At 38.5% G+C, this 23,550-nt stretch overlaps 1 protein-coding gene across 1 annotated transcript; it reads left to right on the plus strand.

The window, feature by feature from the left end:
• Window positions 1–2,938: 2,938 nt before the first annotated feature.
• On the plus strand, window positions 2,939–4,603 carry Gk2 (glycerol kinase 2). Its single transcript, XM_038312073.1, has one exon. The coding sequence runs from the start codon at window positions 2,939–2,941 to the stop codon at window positions 4,601–4,603; it is 1,665 nt and encodes a 554-aa protein (XP_038168001.1).
• Window positions 4,604–23,550: the final 18,947 nt, after the last annotated feature.

The raw sequence follows: 23,550 nt of genomic DNA on the forward strand, positions 1-23,550 counted from the left end.
ATAAAAATTTAATTTCCATTCTCACACCTTTGTGGACAAATTTAAATAATCTTCTCAAACTAGTAACCCGAGCCACCAGGAGCTGAAGGCCATTTCCTGAGGCTCAGACCTGGAGAGGCAAATCAAGCACTTTTCTTGCATAAGTTCCCACGTCCTAGAGGTTGAGATTTCTTTCATACAAGGAATTTTTTCTGAAACAATCCCTTCCCTCTGTCTTTTGTTGACAAACCTAATAAAGGTAGTTAACCAACAAACATATATTTCTAAGGACTCCCAAAGTGAAACTTTAAAATTGCCCTTTTGGGGATAACTGATTACATAAAACAGTTTATAATGTATGCTAAACTATTATGTAAAAATGAATACAAATAAATTATTTTGACTCTATCATAATTACTTAACTAAGCAAGAACCTTAGCTAGTGATGTTCATTAATTCATTTAACATTTTTTTGAGTTTATAGGATTTGAGACAGGCTGTAAATAAAGGATTAAATGTAACATCCCCAGTTCCATGACTTCACTGAACTTACAATGTAGGGGAGTTGACAGGGAAAAAGAAACATTTAAATAAATTGCTCTCTGAAACAGGATATGCACTGGAATATAAGCCATTAAATACAAGTATGGCATGGTTCTATCTTAAACGCTGTAGTAAGGGTGATGTTCTATGTATGACTATATTATTGTATCTTATTTGTATCTTATTATTGTAAAAAAACTCATGCATTCTTAAAACATATTTGTTAAATTATTGAATGAATGGATGAATTTAAACCTTCAGAACATGGGTATCAGCTCTTACCAGCTTTCTGCTCTCTCTTCCATGAGTTTTTTTGAGCCTTGAGAGAGACATGCTGTGAGGAATGTTCCATGGTCACTTGTTCTCTGTGGTTAGACTAGTTTTTAATTTCTGTATTAGCCAGTGTCCACTGCCAAAACAAGAACCTCTGATGAGCCATGAGACCTGCACCCGAGAGAGATGAATTCAGAGGGGAGACAGATACTTCGGCCATTTAGCAAAAATAATAGCAGTGGGTTCTTTCTTGAGCCTATGCCCTGAGTTATGGCTTCCTGGGCAGGTTTACAGTTCTAGACATGAGCTACATCCCGTGGGGTGGGTCATAACATCCCATGTGAGAGCTGTCGCTTGCCCCGTAATGTGTATTGCGCTGTTACACCAACGTTCATATCTTCCTATCTGTCATTATTTTAGCTTGTTAAGTTCCCTGCTGGGTTAAGACTGTTGATAATTTTCTCCCCCAGCAACCTACTTAGGACCATTTAATGAAAGGTAAGAAGCAGGGAGAAACTCTCAGGTCATTTCCATCTTGGTTTCTTCACATCCTGAGACCAAGGTGAGTGGCAGCGAGCGGTTCCTGTGGTGCTGCTCCTAGCTGAGGAGAAACTGACCACTGATGGTGACAGGGAGGGAAAAGATGAGCTTTCTTTATGAGGATGATTTGAAATAAGTTGTTCATAGTGCAGTGGGTGACCCAACAGCCACCAACATGTATGCAGGATTAATTAGACTCAAAAGGGTCATTAAAAGGAGGCATGAGCACTGGAAAGCGGAGGTGTGACTGGAGAGGCATTGGAGTGGAAGAAGCGAAAGATGGGTGTGATCTAAGCATGTTGTTTCATGTATGACGCTACCAGCGAATATTTATTTTTTAAAAAAGAGTAAAGCTGGAAAGAAGCTGCTGTTTCCAGGTGACTTCCTGACTTCTCAGAACAGACTGTGTTCTGACTAAAAGGGTGCAATGTATCCAGCAGCCAGGTCAGCAACTCCACTGTGCCTGGCATTTAATTACAAATTATCATACATGCAAAGAATCAGGGAAATACAGGCCATAATAAGACAATCAACAAGATAAAATGAACAGAAACTGACAGGTTTTTAACAGAAAATGAAGTTTAAAAGCTATTCTGACCATGACCCACACATCAAAGAAAAGTTCAGTAGATATCTAAAAATCCCTAAGTTGAACTTCTAGGAATGAAAACTACATGTGAAGTGGAAAAATACAGCACATGAATGAATTGCAGACCTAAACTGGAGGTTAGTGGACTTGAAGGCAGAACAATTATAAACTGTAAGTTTAAATACAGACAGAAAAGGTCTTTGTAACGAGTCAGAATGCCAGTGAACTTGCAAGACAGATTCAACATGTGAGGTTTGAGACCTTAAGAGAGCAAACAAAGCAAAGAAAATATTTGAAGAAATAATAGCCAGACTTTTCCAAACTTGACGGAGGCTGTGAATCTGCACATAAGAGACACCGTGAACGCCCAGCACAGAAAGGAGAGAAAACAAAATGAAAGCAAATAGAAACCCACTCAGTGCACATCACGATAAAACCGATGGAAAATAAAACCAAAAAAAACCACCAAAAAAAAACGGCAACAATGAAAACTCTGTAAGAAGCCAGAGAAAAACAAACAAACTAAGACCAAGAAGGACAGAAACATACCTGGAATGGGAAGTGATGTTATTGGAGTAACTGCTCCACTCCATGGTTCTTAAGAGGAAGGAGTGAGAAAGGAAATTAGAATTATATACTCAAAACTAATTGGCTTTCACTAGTAAGACAAAATGCTTTTCACATGTTCTGATGTTGGAAGACTCTGTGTCCCACATATTTGTTTTATAAGAAATGTTATGGATAGTTCACAGGTAGAAAGGATTGAGAACAGAAATAAAGAACCACACACGTAAGAGTGAAGCACATACTGAATATTTTTCATATAAATCCCTGGGAATAACATGGAAGAGGCGAGGGGAAGGGCTTGGGTGAGGGGTAGGGTGAATAGGTTAGGGGAAGCTGTTAGACTGGCAGCTGCGCCTGCGCACTCGAGCATCTCTGATTGGCTGCCGTGCCTCCTCCAAACCGGCATCACCAGGGAAACGGTTCCTGAGCTGCAGATGCCAAGGACTCATGGCAGCCTCGAAACAAACAGCGGTGGGGCCTTTGGTGGGAGCGGTGGTCCAGGGCACCAACTCCACTCGCTTTCTCGTTTTCGATTCCAAAACAGCAGAACTACTTACCCATCATCACGTGGAACTGACTCAAGAGTTTCCAAAAGAAGGATGGGTGGAGCAAGACCCCAAGGAAATCCTTCAGTCTGTCTATGAATGCATAGCGAGAACGTGCGAGAAACTTGCTGGGGTGAACATTGATATTTCCAACATTAAAACTGTCGGCGTGAGCAACCAGCGGGAAACCACTGTGGTCTGGGACAAGTTCACTGGAGACCCGCTCTACAATGCTGTGGTGTGGCTTGATCTCAGAACCCAGACTACTGTGGAGACTCTCAGTAAGAAAATCCCAGGAAACAGCAACTTCGTCAAGTCTAAGACAGGCCTTCCACTGAGCACTTACTTCAGCGCCGTGAAACTGCGGTGGATGCTGGATAACCTAAGACCCATTCAAAAGGCTGTGGAGGAAGGCAGAGCCCTGTTCGGAACAATCGACTCCTGGCTCATCTGGAATATGACGGGAGGAGTCAATGGAGGCGTCCACTGCACAGATGTCACAAATGCTAGTAGAACGATGCTTTTCAACATCCACTCTTTGGAATGGGATAAGGAACTCTGCGACTTTTTTGAAATTCCAATGACCATTCTCCCAAATATATGCAGTTCTTCTGAAATCTACGGCCTGATAACATCAGGAGCCTTGGAAGGCGTGCCAATATCTGGATGTTTGGGGGACCAATCTGCGGCAATGGTAGGGCAATTGTGCTTCCAAGAAGGTCAAGCAAAAAACACATATGGAACAGGATGTTTCTTACTATGTAATACAGGCCGTAAATGTGTGTTTTCTGAACATGGCCTTCTGACCACTGTAGCTTACAAACTAGGCAAGAAGAAGCCAGCAATTTATGCATTAGAAGGTTCTGTCGCAATAGCTGGTGCTGTTATTCGCTGGCTAAGAGATAATTTTGAAATTATAACGACCTCAGAAGAAGTTGAAAAACTTGCAAAAGAGGTGGGATCTTCTTATGGATGCTACTTCGTCCCAGCCTTTTCCGGGTTATATGCACCTTACTGGGAACCCAGTGCAAGAGGGATAATCTGTGGCCTCACTCAGTTTACCAACAAATGCCATATTGCCTTTGCTGCATTGGAAGCTGTTTGTTTCCAAACGCGAGAGATTGTGGATGCCATGAACCGTGACTGCGGGATTCCACTCAGTCACTTGCAGGTCGATGGAGGAATGACCAACAACAAAATCCTCATGCAGCTCCAGGCAGACATTCTGCACGTTCCTGTAATTAAGTCCATTATGCCAGAAACGACTGCCCTGGGAGTAGCTATGGCAGCTGGAGCTGCAGAAGGGGTAGACGTTTGGAGTCTTGAACCTGAGGCTATGTCGACAGTCTTGATGGAACGGTATGAACCCCAAATCCAAGCCACAGAAAGTGAAATTCGTTATTCAACATGGAAGAAAGCGGTGATGAAGTCAATGGGCTGGGTTACCCCCAGCGCTCCTGAGAATGGCAGCAATGCTGTCTTTTCCTGTCTGCCCTTGGGTTTTTTCATAGTGAGCAGCATGACGTTATTAATTGGAGCAAGATATGTCGCGACTTTTGAAGACTAATTTCAACCACAGATTCTTAAGAAGTGACAGCTTTTTATAGAATGAATTTTGCCTTTTAATGTGAGGTCAAGGTCACTATCCTAGGTTTATTTTTTATTTATAAGCCACTTGCTACAGAACCTACAAATATGTCTTAAAGGCTTTGAATAAAGAGATCACATTATAAAAACAATATGAAAAATCTCTTGTGTTTTTAACATCAATTGTTAAGGTTGTCAGGATGGGGGGGGGGAAGCACTTTGCAGTTTTCCTCTCCATTTTTGGTATTTTATTTGGCACGCAACATTTACCTCTATATCAGGTAGAGAAGCCCATTTGTAACTTCAGAGCACACGGCAGCCAGGAGGTCAGAAGAGGGCTGTCTTAACCAAGACAAGACTCAATTCCTTTAGTTTAAATAGGCATGTAGGGAAACATGTATGCATACTATTTACCAAGAAAATGTTTCCTAAAATGGTAGTACTTAACCTTAAGCATTATGTGTCATGTCCTAGCATCCAAATTTTAAAAATAGAATATATAATTTACATTGACAGAACAATATGATTTCAATACTATTTCTTATGAATTGTACTTTTTATTAACTATCTTAGATCTAAGATAGAAAAATAAAAGGCTGCAAATTATTGTAGTAAATATTATTTTCTTTTTTCTTCTTTTTTTTTGGAGAGGGGCAGTGTTTTGAGACAGGGTTTCTCTGGAGCTTTGGAACCAATCCTGAGACTCACTCTGTAGAGCAGGCTAGCTTCAAACTCATAGAAATCCACCTGTCTCTGCCTCTCTAATGCTGTGATTAAAGCCATGAGTCCCCACAGCCCTGAATAAATATTATTTTCAAGGGGGAGATTGTTGAAACAATATTAAATCATGTCTAACTCTAAGAATATTAAGGGCACAAAAGAACAAATGCAAGTGTAAATTTTAAACTCCTTATAACATGTTATGTAATATGATATTTTAAATTATACTTTGAAATGCATACTACAAACCATAAAGTAAAAGAAAAATATTTTTATTTAAATATCTATGTTAGAAACACAAAATACTCAATTGATCCTAAAACGTAAAACAGATAAAAAGGAATACATAATAAATAGGAAAATATACTTAAACATAAGCATGCTGAGAAACACATTAACTATAAATGATCCAATTATTTCAAATCAAAAGCAAGATTATCAAATTAAGGAAAGTCACAACTATGCCTGTTCATCCAGGAAGCGTTACACATATACAGAAAAAAATTTAAAGAGGAAGAATTGAAAAAGATGTGCCATGTTGAAATGAATCAAAAGAAATCTGAAGTGCTTATTCCTGTGGCAAAAGGCAAATCTCAGAACAAAGAATGTTACCAGTGATAATATTATTTTGTAGCAATAAAGACAAAAGGGTATACTCATCAGAATTTATAATAATCCTAAATATTTAAGCACTTTATGATCCAAATTCAAAATGTGTAAAGCATAAATGTGGTAGATATGAAAGAAATAAAATATTAATTGCAGGAAGTGATTTCAACATCATCTCCTCCGTGTCCAATATAGCAATAGAACATGCAAGTGAGAATTTGGAAAGTATAGACTATTTAAATAATACCATCAGCTTGACTTAATGGGCATTCATAGAACATGCCAACTGACAACAACTTTTTCTTTTCAAGTGTGTATGAATCATTTACCACCAAAGACCATATCAAATTATAGCTCAATTTGTTTTCAATTTTGTATAGATTTGAGTACATGCAAATTCACAAAAGAAATATCTTTGGAAAATTCCTACATGACTGGAAATTACGAATAACTTTTAGAAAGAGAAAGTTTTTAATTGAATGAAAATTTATCATGTCATTGCATAGAAAGCATTATGCAGCAAGAGTAACCAGACCCAAACTCTATACGCCTCACTAGACTTCTATATGCTCAGAACAGGCATTCTGAAGCTGTGAGGTCTCATTCACACAAAATTTTAGAAAACACAAACAGGAAACTGGAAAATATCTCAGTAGTTAAGAGCTTTGATTGCTCTTCCAGAGGATCTGGGTTTTTAATTTCCAGCACCCAAACGGCAGCTCGCAGGCATTTGTAACTCTAGTTCCAGAGGATCTGATGCCTTTTTTGACCTCCAAGGAATTAGGCACACATGTGAGATGTGTGTGTGTGTGTGTGTGTGTGTGTGTGTGTGTGTGTGTGTGCGTGCATTTGTATGTGTGTTATCTGTTTGTCTATGTGAATACAGAAACCGTAGGGTCCAGAAGGCACCCTAGAGCTGGAGTTCCCAGCAACTGTGGATCACTAGTTAAGGATACTGGGAACAAAATTCATATTCTCTGAAAAAGTAGTATGAGCTCTTGACTGCTGAATCATCATTCCAGCCCATTGCCAAATTGTTGGGTTTGTTTTTTATACTAATTGATTTTAAAAGATTTATTTGTGTGTGTGTGTGTGTGTGTGTGTGTGTGTGTGTCCCTGAGTGTATGCATGTGTGGCACATACATATAGCTGCTGGTGGAAGCCAAAGAAGGCATCCGATCCCCTGTTACAGGCAGTTGTGAGCTGCCAAATGTGGGTGCTGGGAACAAAACCTTGTTCACTGTGATGGGTCTCAGCTACTCACAAAGATGTTATGAGTCAAAGGTTCTCTGGAGAAACAGAACTTTGAATGACTTATAGGGTGTGGTACAGCTAGTCCAGCTATGGCTGTCTACCAAGGGACAGTCAAGAATACAGTAGCTCTTCAGTCCACGAGGCTGCCTGTCTCAGCTGGTCTTCAGTGAATGCCAGGATCCTGGAAAAGCAGGCTCTACTGCCAGTGGAGGAAGGGGCTTGGCAGTGGAAGCAAGCAGGCAAAGAAAGTAAGTTTCCTTCTTCCATATTCTTTATATAAATTGCCAGCAGAAAAGGCTCATACTAAACACGGGGCTTCCAACCCCAAAAGATTGGGATTCAAAATGGGTCTTCCCACTTCAAATGATTGAGTAGAGGAAAAATAATCCCTTACAGGTGTACCTGGCTGCTTGGGTTTTGGTTAATTCCTGATGTAGTCAAGCTGACAACCAAGAACCGTCATCACAGGTATTAACGAAAGCATCAAGCTCTGCAGAGTCCCAGTTGTATTCCTTCCACTAACACCCTTTTGTGATTATCAGCTTTCCCCTTTTTAAGTGGACCTGGGGGGAGGTGGGAGGACCTTGGTCTTAGCATAGAGTGGGGAACCCTGATGGCTCCTTGGCCTTGAGAGGGAGGGAGGGGAGGTATGGGTGGAGGGGAGGGGAGGGAAGGGGGAGAAGGAGGGGAGAAAAGGGGGAGAAGGAGGGGAGGGAGGGGGGAGGAGGAGGGAAGGAGATGGAAATTTTTAAATATAAAAAAAATAAAAAAATAAAAAAAAATAAAAACAAAACAAAACAAAAAAAAGAAATATCTTTCCCTTTGTATATCTTGTTTTGTAATTTATCTTATATGACACTGGCAAATTATAGTACTTTACACTCAAACTATAGAGGTGATTCTGTGTTTTCTATGATGAAAACAGCTAGTGAGCAACTTCTCTGTATGGCCACTAAATGGATCTTCCATGCTAAAGTGTGATGCCGAGGTCCCGCTGCATTGAGGCTGTCCTTTAACACGGAGCACGTGTGTCAGTAAGAGCATCTGAGCTGACACAGGAAGCATGAACTCAAAGAGCATCTCCATACAATTTCTCAAGGGCACAATTTGTGAACCAAAATAAGTGAGCGGTGACTGCGAAGAGAGGAAATAGATGAGGGTGAAGAGACTGAGACAGAGAGTTAGAGAAGGAAGAGAAACAAAGAAAAGCGAGGAAGCTAAGGGCACCTAAAGAGAGGAAAGATGCACTGTTGCATCTAGTCTAAGACAAACACAGTACTTCAACATCATGGGGGAGAGTCATTAAGCATCTACATAATCTCTGATTTAGCTCTAGGAATGTCAACTGTGTACACTGGACATAGAGATAACTTGCCCCTACTCAGAGTCCTGAATTATGTGTCTGTCTGATCTCCAATGCTTCTATTATGATTGTGATAAAAATGCCCATAACCTCCCAGGGACGCTCTTGTACTCACTGATACCTCAGTGCCTGGGTCTAACGGTTATATTCAGCAATCTCAATTTAGGTAGAACATTATGTACCTCCTCTATGACTATTAGATATGGAAATTTCGCTCCTGTGTGTTTCTTAAGAACATAGGAACTAATAAGATCTCCTGCGGTAATCATCCAGCAAAGTCCAGAGACAACATCGTCTCAGTCAGTAGCCTACTTTATCTTCCCACTGAAATGATGATACTATACTCTATTCTGATTGTTTCAATCAAAACTTAATAAACTTAATATTTAAATATTCATTGTAGTTCCTATCAACAACCTTTATTGCCGAGTTTATTTGAGCTTTGAAGAAATTGTGTGTGATCCTTGCCCTCTTTGTGTTTAGCATACATTACTGCTCATTAGCATGTCAACTCTCCCCAAACGACTTTATTTTAGCAAATAAAAGGGAAAGAAGGCCTTGATAGACCCTTGGTGAGAAAAATGTCTACAGCAGTAAGACCCTGTTAATTATCTTGTTTTAAACCATCTGAAATTCAGCTCATTGTAAACAATCCACAGATCTCTTACATTTAGTAGTTAGGAGAGTATGTTTTTCAAATATCAGGAAAGCCAAGCTCAGAAAAGCTTATAAAGCCAAAATTAGTAAGAAGACATTATGTCTCTAATAATAACTCTAAAGAAAATGGGGCAAAATCCAGTACAAAAAAAAATTCGAGAGACTGCAAGTAAGGTCAATTTTGGTTTGTCTACAGAGCTTTCCCTCTAAAATGCAGAAGGCTGGGTGCACATTTGCCCCTCCATGTTTTCTTTTCAGTGCAGCCTGGGCAGGAGATCGGGGCAGGAGATGGATAGAAACCCCTGAAGGAAGCTGTAGCTGCTAGTCTCTCCTGCTTGTCCTCACATATTTATCAAGGTTAGTCTGATATTGAACGTACTTCACTGAAACAACTGACTGATAACGTCTTCCCAATTCTTTTTCAAGTGGAGCACAGTTATCCACTATCAGTACTGTTTTCCTATTAAGAACACCTCGCAAAATGAGCAAGAAAATAAACTTCTTAATTCAAGATAGGTATGGTTCTAAAATCGAGAAAAGAAACATGACTGCTTTACAGCATTTAGTATTCTCCAAAACAGTATTCTCAAAGAAGTCCTCAAGAAGCAGTTGGAACTGAACAGGCCTGGAGTCCAACATCATCTAAAAGAAAAGTAAACAGAGAGTAGAATTATTGTTTCATAAATATATATTGGAAAAACTTTGTCTCAAACAATACTGCGATACATTTTACAAGATGAAAACAAAGGCAATATAAACACACCTGTGAGATTTATTATAAAATTTAGAATTTTGTCCTGGCAAATGAGTAATTTGGAGGATACACACATACATACCAGCTCCTATTGCCAATTGTTCCAGGCATGCTCTACAAGAGTCTGAATTACAGGAAATCATCCTTTGTTCAATAACAACTTCTAAATAGAAAATGCTTATAGATTTTTTGAGAAGTTTCTAAGTAAAAAAACATAAATCTGGGAAGAACTGCTGGATATAAAATTCTTCTCTACACAAAATGCTTGCTACTCATTTTCACAAAACATGGTTAACCTAGGAAATTCTTTAATTTGGGGGACAGTTGAAAACTTGTGTCCTCCTGACCTGGGCATCCCCACCCTCCTCCCCCTGATCCTGTGCATCCACAACCTTTTCCCCCATCCTGTGCACTCCCACCCTCTTCTCTCCTGATCCTGTGCACCCCCATCCTCCTACCCCTAAGCCTGTGCATCCCCACCTCCTCCCTAATCCTGTGGACCCCACCTTTCTCCCCTCGATCCTGTGCATCTCCTCCCTCCTCCCCACTGATCCTGCGCATCGCCACCCTCCTCCCCCATCCTGTGCATCTTCAACATCCTCCTCCCCCTGATCCTGGGCATCCCCACCCTTTCTCCCCTTTTTCCATCATTCTTACTCCACTTCCCTTTCTTAATCTCCCTTTGTGTCTTTTCCCTGAAATGAAATCGACTGGGTGATATCATAACTACTTGTATTCATAAACATCAAAAGGATGGCAGCCCGCTTCACATCCTGCAGATGAACATGCACTAAAAAGTGGCACTGGCAAGTGGGCGCTTGCTGCCCACTGGGCACCAAGCAGCGATGTGCTAAAGCTCCAGCATGCTGCTCCATGGAGAAGAACGGCACTCATTACAGTCGTATCAAAACCACATCATGTACCAACTGTTTGCCTCTGTGAGTATCTGGACAATCATTTATCTAACTTTCATTCATCCTGCCACAGTCTCTCCCCTTCAGTTCCAACAATGTCCAATTTTTCCCTTGTCGGTATATGAGTTCTCCTCTCTTTTCTGTTTGAGTTTCACTTTCTCATACCAGCCCCAAGTACATTGTGAAAATTAATCAATGCATACGTAAAGAGAAACATGAAGAAAACACATATGCATTTTATAAAATTTTCCTGCAGCCTTGATGGTGTTTTGTTTCTGATATGCCATAGACAGCTGTCACTAGAGAACTAGAGCTTTGGAGTCTTCATTGGCCAAGGACCTAGAAACATACTCCTAATGAATTTCAATTAAAACTTACAAACCATATGTTGGAACCTGGGGTTCAAAGGAAGTTATATAGCCCACTTCTCAGAGCTGGTTTGTGTCTGAAAGGACTGAGACCTGAGGAAATTTTTCTTGGAAATTTTTTTTCTTTGAAAATTTCAATTTTCTAAATAATATTTTGTTGAAAGGAAGCGGCGGGGCTGTTTCCTGCCACCCGGCTAGCTTTACCCAAAATAATTACATGGAAACTGTATTCTTTTAAAACACTGCCTGGCCCATAGTTTCAGCCTCTTATTTGTTAATTCTCACATCTTCCTTTAACCCATATTTAGTAATTTGTGTAGCACCACGAGGTGTGGCTTACCAGGAGAGATCTTAACCTGCGTCCATCTTGGAGAGGAGAAGCATGGAGACTCACTATGGTGACTGCCTGAAGCGTCTCCCCACTCCTGCTACCCAGCATTCTATTCTGTCTACTCCGCCTACCTAATTTTCTGTTCTCTTAAAGGGCCAAGGCAGTTTTCTTTATTAATTAACCAATGAAAATAACATAGACAGATAACTCTACTCCATCAATATTTTATTAATTCTTTAACAATATCTTATGATTTATTTTGATCATATGCCTCTCCTTCCAAATCCACTCATGTGAATTCTTTGCAGCCTCCTTTCTACTCATCCAACTCTGAGTTTTCTTCTTTTGTCTTGCCCCTGAACTTGTTCGTGTGCCCTGTAAGTCTTGGAAATGTAATCTTCCCTGAAGTGTGTCAATATATCAGGAGACCTATCATAAAGGAAAACTGACTTTCCCTCTCCCAGTGCTAGAATTCTGCTAAATGGACATAATAGTAAAAAGGCTTTTAATGACTTGTACCTCTGTTCACCGAGGTCCCAAGGAAAGGGAAAGTCACACCCTCTCACTTCACACTTCATTCATACTCATACTGCATACCCCACCAGCTACTGCCCATACACACATTGATGTGTTATGTTAGCCATCTCTCTCATTTATCTTCTGCATTTCCAGCATTCCCCACCTCATTCTGACTTTCCCCAAACTCCTCAGCAATGAAATTGAAATTATTGACAGTGTCCCACCAGAGAGTGCCTGGCCTTCTGGTCTCCAGAAAAACCCTTTTGGGATTTTAGCAAACGGGAGCCATTTGGAAAGGAAGGTCAGAACTCAAGCTACTCCTCTCCCCACGGCTTTTTAGTTCTTCATGTGGTCTTAATAATTTCAGGTCCAGGGTGGTCAAAGCAACAAACAGTGGATCACAGGCATCCTCAGAGTCTATGGTACTACATTATGTCATGGCCGAGGGCAGGACACTGTCTCAGCAGTTCTCCCTGGTTCTGACAATGGGAAGTCTGCTATTTTTACCCTACAGCTTTTAGGAGAATATGGCAATTATCTAACCAATGTGGTGTGAAGGTCAGTTATGGTCAGTCCTTCAAATTGGGTCTTCTGGATTCCCTTCACCCTCCCATCGTCAAACTCGCCAGCCTCTCCCATGTCTTATAGGAATGTCAGGCAGCCAGAGTTAGTACCCTGAAGTAACTACCCAGTTATTTCAATCAAATTATTTCTAGAATATGAAAATTATTTCTAGATTTGTAAAAATCCTTGCATTGCATTTGGCCATCAACAAATTATATTCAAACATTCATGTATCTACCGGCAATATTTCCAAGTGTTGCTAGCTGGAATTAGTTAAGCTTTTTGGGTCCAGTACAAAACCATAGATACCAAAACAGAGTAATTAAGATTATAAAAGAACAAGACTTTTGTCCTTCAAAGGATGGTGACAAGAGCATAAAAAGTCAATGTTTCCAAATAAAAGAGTTTGTAAGAAATTAATTTCCAAAATATAAGCAGATGTCAGTAACAAAAACCAAAAATAATTGAAAATAGGAAAAGAATGTTAATAGACACTTCCCCCAAAATGATTCAAAGGTCATAAATAAGTGCATAATATTATTTTTCTTGTTCCCACAGGGAAATAGAATAAGAATGCCATTAAAATATCTGTTATAAATCTTCAAAATTTAAATTTAGTATTGTCACATGAGCCAGGAATGCTGCTGTTAGCTTTATTCCAAATGAATAGAAAGCACGGGCTGAAACAGATAGGTGTACACTAAGGTTCACAGTAGCATTACACATAGTAGCCAAAACTGGAAACAAGCCACGTGACCACCGACAGATACATGGATACACAAAACATGGTATGTACATGCAGCCTAAAAATAGGGGTGGAATTCTGCCTATAACATGGATAGTCTTCATGAGCAATATGCTAGTAAAATGCATCATACAAAAAGAGGACAGCGACTATATGATTGAACTCATACCAGGTGGCTGAAGACTCAAACTGATACAGGCAAAGTATAGAATAGTATTATCAATGTGGTGGGAGGGAGGCAGCAGAGGTAAGTTTAAGATAGAAGCAGTTGTAGATGGATGGGAATGATGGTTACACAGCACCACTGACTGTTACTAAAAGACTGCTTAGGCTGTGCGTGTTGTGTCACAACAAACAAGACTGCCCTGTGGATATCCACCACCCTGAGCTACCACAGCTATACCTAACACTGTATCACACAACACACCTTTCATCTAACATACAACTATTAGCATGTATGTTAGTTATTAGCCCTAATGCTGTTAGCCCTTCTCCAAATCCTCATATCTCACATATCTTCTAGTTGTTTGTTTTTTTTTAATGTTTAAAAGACTCCAATTGATAGGACTCAGAGCCACTTGGTTTTCAACACAATTTAAGATATTTCCCAGAATATATACCAGTGCTTTTAGAACTTCAAAATTTTTAAACTCCAGTGATCAATAGTCTAAGTTATCTCATTACTCCTGTGTGACATCAGTGTACTGTATAAACAGGAAGTTATGGATGATTTAAAACAATTCAAGAAAAAAAAAAGAGAGAGCTACTGGATGATACATTGCAGGGGTCTCCTTACAAAATCCCCCCAAACAGTCTTAATGTAGATTTTCATCTTGCTATCTCAATCATTCTTACATTCCAAGAGAACAAATAACAACAATGAAATATGTGCTAAATACACCCTTGATAACCAGTTTATTTATCATTAAATGTGATGTATTACCAAAAAGCAAAGCCTCCAAGTTTTTGTAGTATATGCCCAAACAACTAAAATCATATTCATTTTAATCTTTAGAATCTTCAATAATCTAAAAAGAGATTTTTTTATCACTGAGATTTATGCTTTTCTCACTAGCCCTTGTCTGTCCCCTTTGTCACATCTCCGATAGAAAAACGGGCATGACCCCAAGTATGGTTCTGAAATCATTGCTCTGTAAAGATATCCATCTGTTCCTTTCATTGTCTTCCTAGTCATATCTCACTGGGTTTGGGACTTCCAAACACATTTCTGTTACTGTCAGTGCTACAGAGCCAAGAACTCCTTGGACAAACAAACGGCATTACAAGCTACTGCGTTATGTGTGCTGAAAAGACTTGGCCTTGTCTGGATCTAGAACTTTTATTGTAGAGAAGAGAGTGGAATGTTCAGCAGGAAGTAAAATGTACCTGCTACTAGATAAAACATATATCTTAAAGGCAAGTATCATGTATCACAAAACAAAGTCCATCAAATTTTTAGTGAATATTGCATTCAAAACTATCCCATTCCTAATGTGTTGATGCTTCAGAAATTGTTATTTTTCACAAATGTTTTAAATAGTTTCAACCTCATATATTCTACTTGACATAAAAGTGAGGATAAACAATATATAAATACATGAAAAGGAGTTATTTTGTTTATTCTTTTCTAGGGTATAGTTGTACGGACAATTCATAGAGTAACAGTGTCCCTGTTGAGATGAAATGTATTTTCTTTCCCAATGAATAAAATCTCCCCAAAGGATTCAGGATTAGTTACTTCTAAGTTTCTATCTCTTAACATAAGATGTCTGCAAAATGTGTGTGTGTGTGTGTGTGTGTGTGTTATTTCTATATTTAACTATGTCTACATACATGTATGTGAGTGCAGCTACTTTAGGAATGTAGAAGATGGCATTAGAGTTCCTGCAACCAGAGTTACAGGTGATTGGGACTTGCTAGATCTGGATGCTAAGAAATGAACTCAGGTCTTGTGCACATAATTTCTGAACCATCTCCTCAACTCCCAGAAGAATATTTCTTGATATCATTTATTTTCAGAACCAGGGAATTATTCAGGTTTTCTAATACACCAAATGTTTACAGAATAGACATCTGGAATAGTGGTTGTGAAGATTAGACTTTGACAACTTCACACAAACTGAAGTCCCTTGAAAAGAGGGATCTTTGATTGGGAAATTGACTACATCAGATTGGCCAGTGGACATATCTGCAGGGCATTTTATTGGTTGTTGACTGATGTAGACGTTTTCATCTTACTGTAGGCACTGCCACCTCTGGGAGGGTAGTCCTGGGTTATAGAAGAAATAAAGCTGAGAAAGCTATGCAAAGTCAGCATAGTGTCTGTTTTTGTTCCCTCCTCTAGATTCCTGCCTTGGCTTCCATCAGTGATGAACTCTAACCTGTAGGATAAATAAACCTTTTCCTCCCCTCGTTGCTATTGGTCATGGTGTTTTATCACAGAAACAGACAGTAAACTAAGACAGTCATGCAGTATCCTGAAATACACTTATCCAAGTATTACAGAGTCTTCCAAACATGCCATGGAGTGGACCAGCTAAACATGAGAAATGAAACTGAACAAGATCAGTAGGTAGAGCATGAGACTCTTAATCTCAGGGATGTGTGTTGAAGGAGAGAGGGCCTGCTTTTCATCCCGGCTAACTTACACCCAAAATAATCACACAGACACTATATCTATTTAAACACTGCCTGGCCCATTAGTTCTAGCCTCTTATTGGCTAACTCTCACATCTTGATTCAACCCATTTCTAATAATCTGTATGTCACCACGAGGTCATGGCTTACCAGGAAAGATTCAGCATGTCTGCCCTGGCAAGCTTCATGGCAGCTCTCTCTCTCTGCTTTCTTCCTCCCAGAATTCAGTTCTGTCTCTTCGCCTACCTAAGTTCTGCCCTATCACCAGGCCCAAAGCAGTTTCTTTATTAACCACTGTTATTCATAGCATACAGAGGGGAATCTCCCATCACCATATCTTTTAAAAATGTGTAATATCATGGCATGAAGAGGCAAGCGTAAACAATGTGATAGTCATCTCCCCAAGGCTACTACAAATAAAAACCAAATCAAGAACATACTCTTGCCCTGTGATTGAAACACTGCATAACATTCCTCTTAAGCTCATCTCATGCAGGGTAGCCTCCCCAAGCTTGGACCTCTGAGTGCAGTTTCCCACTGCATTGCTGTTGAGAATGAAGCCTGCGGGAACTGTGGCCATTCACAAGAGAATGCTGTTTGCTTGGATCACTATTTCTTTCTCCATCTCAAGGTACCCTTTACTTTACAGACAAGTAACATCTATATCTCCTACAAGAGCCACTGCAAAGATCTTTTCTTTCAAGATCTCAGGAATAGTTTTAATTCTCCAGACCAGAGCCCTACAAGCAGAGATTTGTATTGAACTTATTGCGCTCTCTCTCTCTCTCTCTCTCTCTCTCCTCTCTCTCTCTCTCTCTCTCTCTCTCTCTCTCTCTCTGTGTGTGTGTGTGTGTGTGTGTGTGTGTGTGTGCATGCGTGTGTGTGTGTGTATTTATTATAGAAGTTATTTCATCATGCAGCCAAGTTTGAAAACAGATGATCCAAGAAACTTCCACTATGACTGTTTCAACCAGCCAACCTAGTGAACATTCAAGCTCAACACTTGAACCAGGGGCAATTGAGAAGATTCCTGGTTCAAGTGTTGTGTGAGAGAGAACTAATCTTCTGGGAGTGACTAATAATTAATATCTTGGGACTGGAGAGACAGTTCACTGGTCAAGAGCACTGACTACTCTCTAGAGGACCCAGGTTTAATTCCCAGCACCCAGAGGGCAACTCACATCTGTTTGCAACTCCAGTCCAAGAGGATTTGAGGTCCTCTTCTGGTCTCCCCGGTTCCCAGGCATGCACATAGTGCACAGATACACATGCAGGCAAAATTCCAATATGCATAAAAATAAATAAAAGCAAGTTTAAACTTTAACATTTTAATTATGTTTTACTATCTTTTTGTCCACAAGACAAGAAGTTTCTTTAAGGTAAAAGCTCTTTTCTTTTCTTTTTTCTCCTGAGTCCCCCCTCCCCCATTTTGTTCCCTTCTAGTTAAGTTTGGTAAAATGTAGGTACTCAATTAAGAACAAAACAAAATATGGCATGAGTCACATATTCAAAGTTTTGTTTTCTTTTTTCAACAAAAAATAATGCCTAAAATTCTAAAAATCCACCCAAATATGTTCTTTTCAATAAAATCATGTCAAAATCTAATATCACTACTATTTTCATATCCAGAATAGATCATAATTATTCCCTAGATACTCCTAGACATTGTGTCCTCTATGGTATAACAGAAGTGAATATTGTCAGAATGCTAGCAGTATTTTGAGTCAGGTGGGAAACATACTAAAATAAAGGTAACTATAGAATTCCCAAGGCACCAGACTGCATAGATTAGTAAGTATTATGTGCTTTGAAGATTTGCACCAGTCACTGAAGACATCTTCTCTTAGCTACTCTTTATTTACAGTCAATATAACAAAGAAATTATTCAAATTATGGGCTATCTGTGAACAGAAGAAATTTGATACAAAATCTGTTTGATTATGCTCAGTTTTGTCTGAATTTGATTCAAGATATAACTAGCTTCCACTTTGGTTTACATTAAAGAACTGCCACAACCAAGCTTGGTGGTATGTATCTGTGATCATAGTCCTTGGGAGGCAGAGGTAGAAGGACCAGAAGTTTGAGGCCAACTTCAGCTACTTATTAAGATTAACACCATAATAGGCTGTATGAAAAAGCCCATCTCACCCTTCCATAACAAGGAACCATGATTTTTTAAAGCCTATTTAAAAATTTATTAGTACTTAATTAAGTTTGAACTACTGAATAGTATTGGCAGAGATTTTTCTCTGTGATTTAAAACTCAAATTCTTCCAAGACATAAACTTCAAAATAATTTCATGTGTCATACTAAGCTATCAGTATTTTGAGTTGCCTCAGGGGAAGCTCTATGAATGCCAACTGCATCAATGTAAAGGTAGACAATGAATTTGAATAATGGGTAAGCTCTGAAAATATGTAGTTTAGTTTTGCTCCAACTGACAACAACAATAACAGCAACAAAATACCTTAATGTAATATTAGTAACAATTTTTCAGCTATGCTGAATTGAAGGTCAGTGACCCTTCCTTCTTGTAAAGGCTAAAATCTAAGCCCTACTATGTAGTAATAGGAAACAGCCTCTGGTGAGTGATTAGATAATAACAATAGGGTCCTAATAAATGAACTTAATATTCCAATAAAAGGGACCCAGATATTACCTTTGCCCTGTCAGAAACAGAAGTCTAAAACCTGACAGAGAATCCTTAGAAGTTGACTATGTCAGAGTCCTAATCACTGACTTGTAACCTCCAGAACCATGAGAAATACAATTCTGTCATTTATGTTACTCGTCTGTAATATTTTGTTAGGATAAACTGAACTGGCTAAGATAAGAGGATTCATTAGAAATTTTCTAAGTTTTACACTTATTTCTTAAGTTTATTGGGAACTTATACTTTAGATGATTTTTTTAAATTACATTGGAAAATACACTATTAAAATATTCAGACAGGTGAAATAAAATATTCCTGTACTCACTTGATGAATATTTTTGTTATAATTATTTTATTGAAATTGATATAATAATGGTAGATTTTTTTTAAATCCTTTCCTGTCTTTTTTGCTTTTTTTAAAGCAAGTGACAAAGAATCCTAATTTTACAAAAGGGTCCAGTATGACAAACAATGACAAAACATGACATAGCGCAATCATTTGGTATAAGAGAATGATTAAAAAGAAAGAGGTTACAACAAACTCAGTAGCTGTATTCCTAACAATTCTGTTGCAACACTTCATTCTGTCTCAATGAAAGATACATCTAGAAAGTCCTGGAGTGCGACTTGGCAAATATCTCTCCCTCCCCACAAGGCCCTCCTTCTATAGACTAGACCCATGTTACAGTAAATTCCTGCTGTTGTTATGTAAGCAACACTGCTCTCACACACACATGATTCACCAGCTCTGTTACAAATACCCTTATTTGACTCCCCACTATTTCGCAGGCATTTTGCCTTCTCAGCATCCCAAAAATTTTGCTAGATTTTTTCCCCAGAGCATTTTGTCCTTCAGAACCAAGGATTTACAATCATGTCTCAGCTCTCCTTCTCTGTTTTCAAGGAAATTTCAAAATGTATGACACATTGGCCTTTCGTGTTCTCTGCTTTTGCACACAGGACTGTTGTTTAGTTTGTGGACCACGGGGTTCCAGTTATGTATTTAAACCATGCCCGACATATCACTACACACAAATTAATGGGTGATAAATTTACCTTAGTAAACATACAGATGAAATAGATGAATGAAATATATAACAGAAGAATGTCATTGTGATTAGAAATCTAGATTTACTGTTCTTGATACACCATGTAAAATACATAGGTCACTTGCCTCAAGAAACAACCACTAGTCAGCACCATTGAATAATATCTGAGAACTAGACAGCACACACTTCCATCATAGAACACAGAGGAATCAAGTTGGTGCAGACAAGAAAGCTAGGTTTCATGATACCAGAAAATTATCTACCTATAAACCCTGCAATATACAATAATGACCAGCATGGCGAGATATGCCCAAGCAAACAGTAGTGGCATGCATGTCATTGGGTAACCAACAATGGTCTAGATGAAAATCCATTTCATAGGAGGAAAAACATTCCTGCCTGTGTATATATGATCAAGAACCAATGGTTGGGGATTTTATATGTCCTATGAATCTATTACTATTATTTTGTCAAATGGACATAATATTAAATTATCCTCTAAATATGTAACTCTGTATGCATAGAATAAATGATCTCTCAAACCTTCTCAGAGAAATTATTTTGAACAGTGTATAGTGGCAAATATAGTAACTCACAACTGAATCAATGTCAGAGGAGTTCTCAACAATAATTACATCTGTATCATATCCCTTCCCCCCAGGGTCCAGGGGACAGTTCAGAAAAGCAGGCAGGAAGATTGTAAGAAGTGGAGGTCAGGGAGGTCAGGGTGAAGCTGCCTCCTGGACAGGGCCAGACCACTTCACTTGTGAACTGGCAGCAGCTGTTACAGAACTTGTACAAGACCAGGCCAGTCCGCATTCCAGCATGGAGTGACGTAGCTGCAAACTGAAGAAAGGAAAAGGTTGAAAGAATTCGCCAGGTGCTGTAAGGCAGGATGTACCAAAAAAAATCTCAGGGCATGGAAGGCCAGCCTGACACCTTGATTTTAGACTCCTAGTGTGGAGTCCATGATTGAGAAGATGAAACGCTGTTGTTTTAAGCAACTTAACTTATTATTATACCCCATTCAGCAGGCCTCGCAAGCTCACACAGAAATCAATAAACTTAGCAGAAGATTTTAGTTGGAGGTCGGATGAGCAAGAGAAGATGGGCGGTGTCGTCAGGTAGGAAAAGGTCTCCTTGAGGTCACAGGTTTTTGGAAGAAGCTGACAAAGGCGAGGTTTATTCTACAATGCTTCCTAAGAAGTGAAAATCAGGGATTGGAGAGCACAGGACCTGATAACTGAAGTTTACTGTGGAAATGAAAGAAACGCACTTTGGTGAACACTCTGACAGAATTAAATGGATTTTTTTTCTGATTTCAATGGAAAAGTAATTAAGTGAAACTCGGGGTTTATTTAAATTCAGACTGGGGCTGCTGTTTGGCTCCCAGCACCGCCATCTTGTGGGCCATAACCTCCGCTATCATCTCCAGCTTCAGGGTGTCTAAGGCACTCTCTGGTCTCCGTGGGACCTGTGCATTCACACACACACACACACACACACACACACACACACAGTTAAAACTAAAAATAAACTTTAAACATCTTTTAAAAATTAAAAATTTAGATGTTTACCACAAAGCATTTGAATTTTGAAATACTTCCCTAAAGCATGTTTCATATAATATCACTTTATGGTTTCAGTGTTTTGTAGCAAGGGAATGCGACATTAGTGTCTCCTGCTGGGCACGGGGAGCCTGAGTTTAGCTCACCTACCTCTGTTTTCCATCTCAGGGGTGTGATAGGTGGAGTTTTTATTTTACGTTGCCAAATTTTAGAACTTGTACATAGTTTCTACAATTCTTTACCAGTTTATTGGCCACAAGACATCCTTTTCTGAAATATTGATTTTTATCCACCTTTAGGTTGGCTGAATTTTCTCAATACAAGTGTCTCTCCTCCTTTCCAATATTGGTGGCCCAATCGTTCCATGTTTCTGCATTCCAGCCATAGTTTCTCTGTAATGTTTAAACTTGAAACATAATCTGATTCTTTAATGGTACTTTGCTTTTCCCAAAATACCATAGATGTTACTATGTTTGCTGTTACTCACTGAAAATAAATATTTATTCTCCTGATTTTTAAAAAAGCATCCAGAATAATGTTATGATCTTTTTCATTATTTTCTTAGTTTAATAAATTTATTGAGATGTAAATTTAGTATTAGTCATTAGATCTCATTGTGTCCTGAGGTACTACATATCATTTTGATTTGAAAATTCCACTCCATTTTCTTTTCAAGAAAAAAAGATGTTCACTTACTTTTATACTTATTCTCCTTTGTTCTCTTTTTCTGGAATTACAGTTATGCATGTGTTTGTGCCCATAATATTATTTTATTTGTACTTATTCTAAGTTTTGTAGTTGTAATACATCTACCCATGTTTAATGCCATCTTCCATGATTTCTTTAATTTGTTAATATAATTAATTTAATTTAATTATTTCTTATATAATTTTAAGTGTCTTTTGGTTGGTTTATAATCTTTGTATCATTGTGTTCTCTTTGAATGCTCTCTTTCTTTTGCAAATGTTATATATGACTATATATTACTATAAATAAGTATATATATTATAAGTAAATACATGTGCATCTTTCAGTTTGAGAGTATGGACAATTGCATGTCAGATAATTATCTGCCTTTTGGATGACTATTTCTGTGATATATATATCTAACATTTCTAAGTATTTGCTATTTGCAGACACATTTTCTGCTAATTATCTCATTTACTATAGATGCTTCATTTGCTTTGCATATGCTATTTTACTTCTTTTATTTGCATATTCTGTTCTGATTATTAGTTATCTTTGAAGGAGTGGGATACACTACTTATTAGAGATTATAAAACCACTTGAGTGAAGTTGGAAAATAAGTGAAATTTGAGCATCTTCTATAGGTCTTGTATTCAACATACTTCAAAAAATACAATAACTCCTGCGGTCAGATCACTTAGTTCTGTGTGTCTGTGGTCAGTATTACACTTAAATACTTCAATCTATTGCAACCTGTAGCCTGTTTATTATCTCCACTGTGTTCTATCCCACTTCCAGCTGTGACAAATTCATTACTCAGTTTCTCTTTCCTTTGTGCCAAGTTCAGTCTCAGAACAGGGGCTGCAAAGTCAGACACGCAGGAGAACCAAGCTCACAACAGTCAAAGCATGTAAGTACATGTATAACTTATGTAATGAAGACAAATGAAAACTAAAATAAAGTCAAGAAATTTTGTTCATGTTTCATATACTCAATTAAAAACTTATTAAAAACATTTGATAAAATAAAGTTTGGGATATAAATACCTTGAAAAACAAAATGAGTTTAAAACTATATTTTCATTGTCTTGACTCCAGAAATATAGGATATATGCATAGAATAATGCAATGGGAAGCATACAACATGTTAATTGTGACTACCTCTGAGCCATTTAAAAATTACAGGGAACACTTAATTTTCATCATAATTATTTCATTGAATCTTCCAAGCTGTTGTCATTAGACATGAGTCTTAAAATATAAGCAAGAAAAGTCCTATAAATGGTGGCCTATACAACTGAAAAAAGAAACACAGTTGTTTATAATGAACATTTTTAGTTATTACTGTACTGTTACTGTGGAAATTAGAAAAGGAAAGACAGAAATATTCATTCCATGAGTGTTTTCAGGATGATTGATGCCTGAGCCTCCTGTTTAAACAAACCCTTTCACCAATCACACAGTTACATTATCAGGCTAGAAGAATAGTTGATCTAAACAGGAAGAGATGTGATGTTCCTAGTCTGGCTACAAAA

The sequence above is a fragment of the Arvicola amphibius genome, chromosome 1, assembly GCF_903992535.2.
Source record: "Arvicola amphibius chromosome 1, mArvAmp1.2, whole genome shotgun sequence".
NCBI classification, from domain to species: domain Eukaryota; kingdom Metazoa; phylum Chordata; class Mammalia; order Rodentia; family Cricetidae; genus Arvicola; species Arvicola amphibius.

What these genes read in the sequence shown, in the direction of transcription:
- Gk2 (XM_038312073.1), top strand. Translation starts at nt 2,939, where the DNA reads ATGGCAGCCTCGAAACAAACAGCGGTGGGGCCTTTGGTGGGAGCGGTG.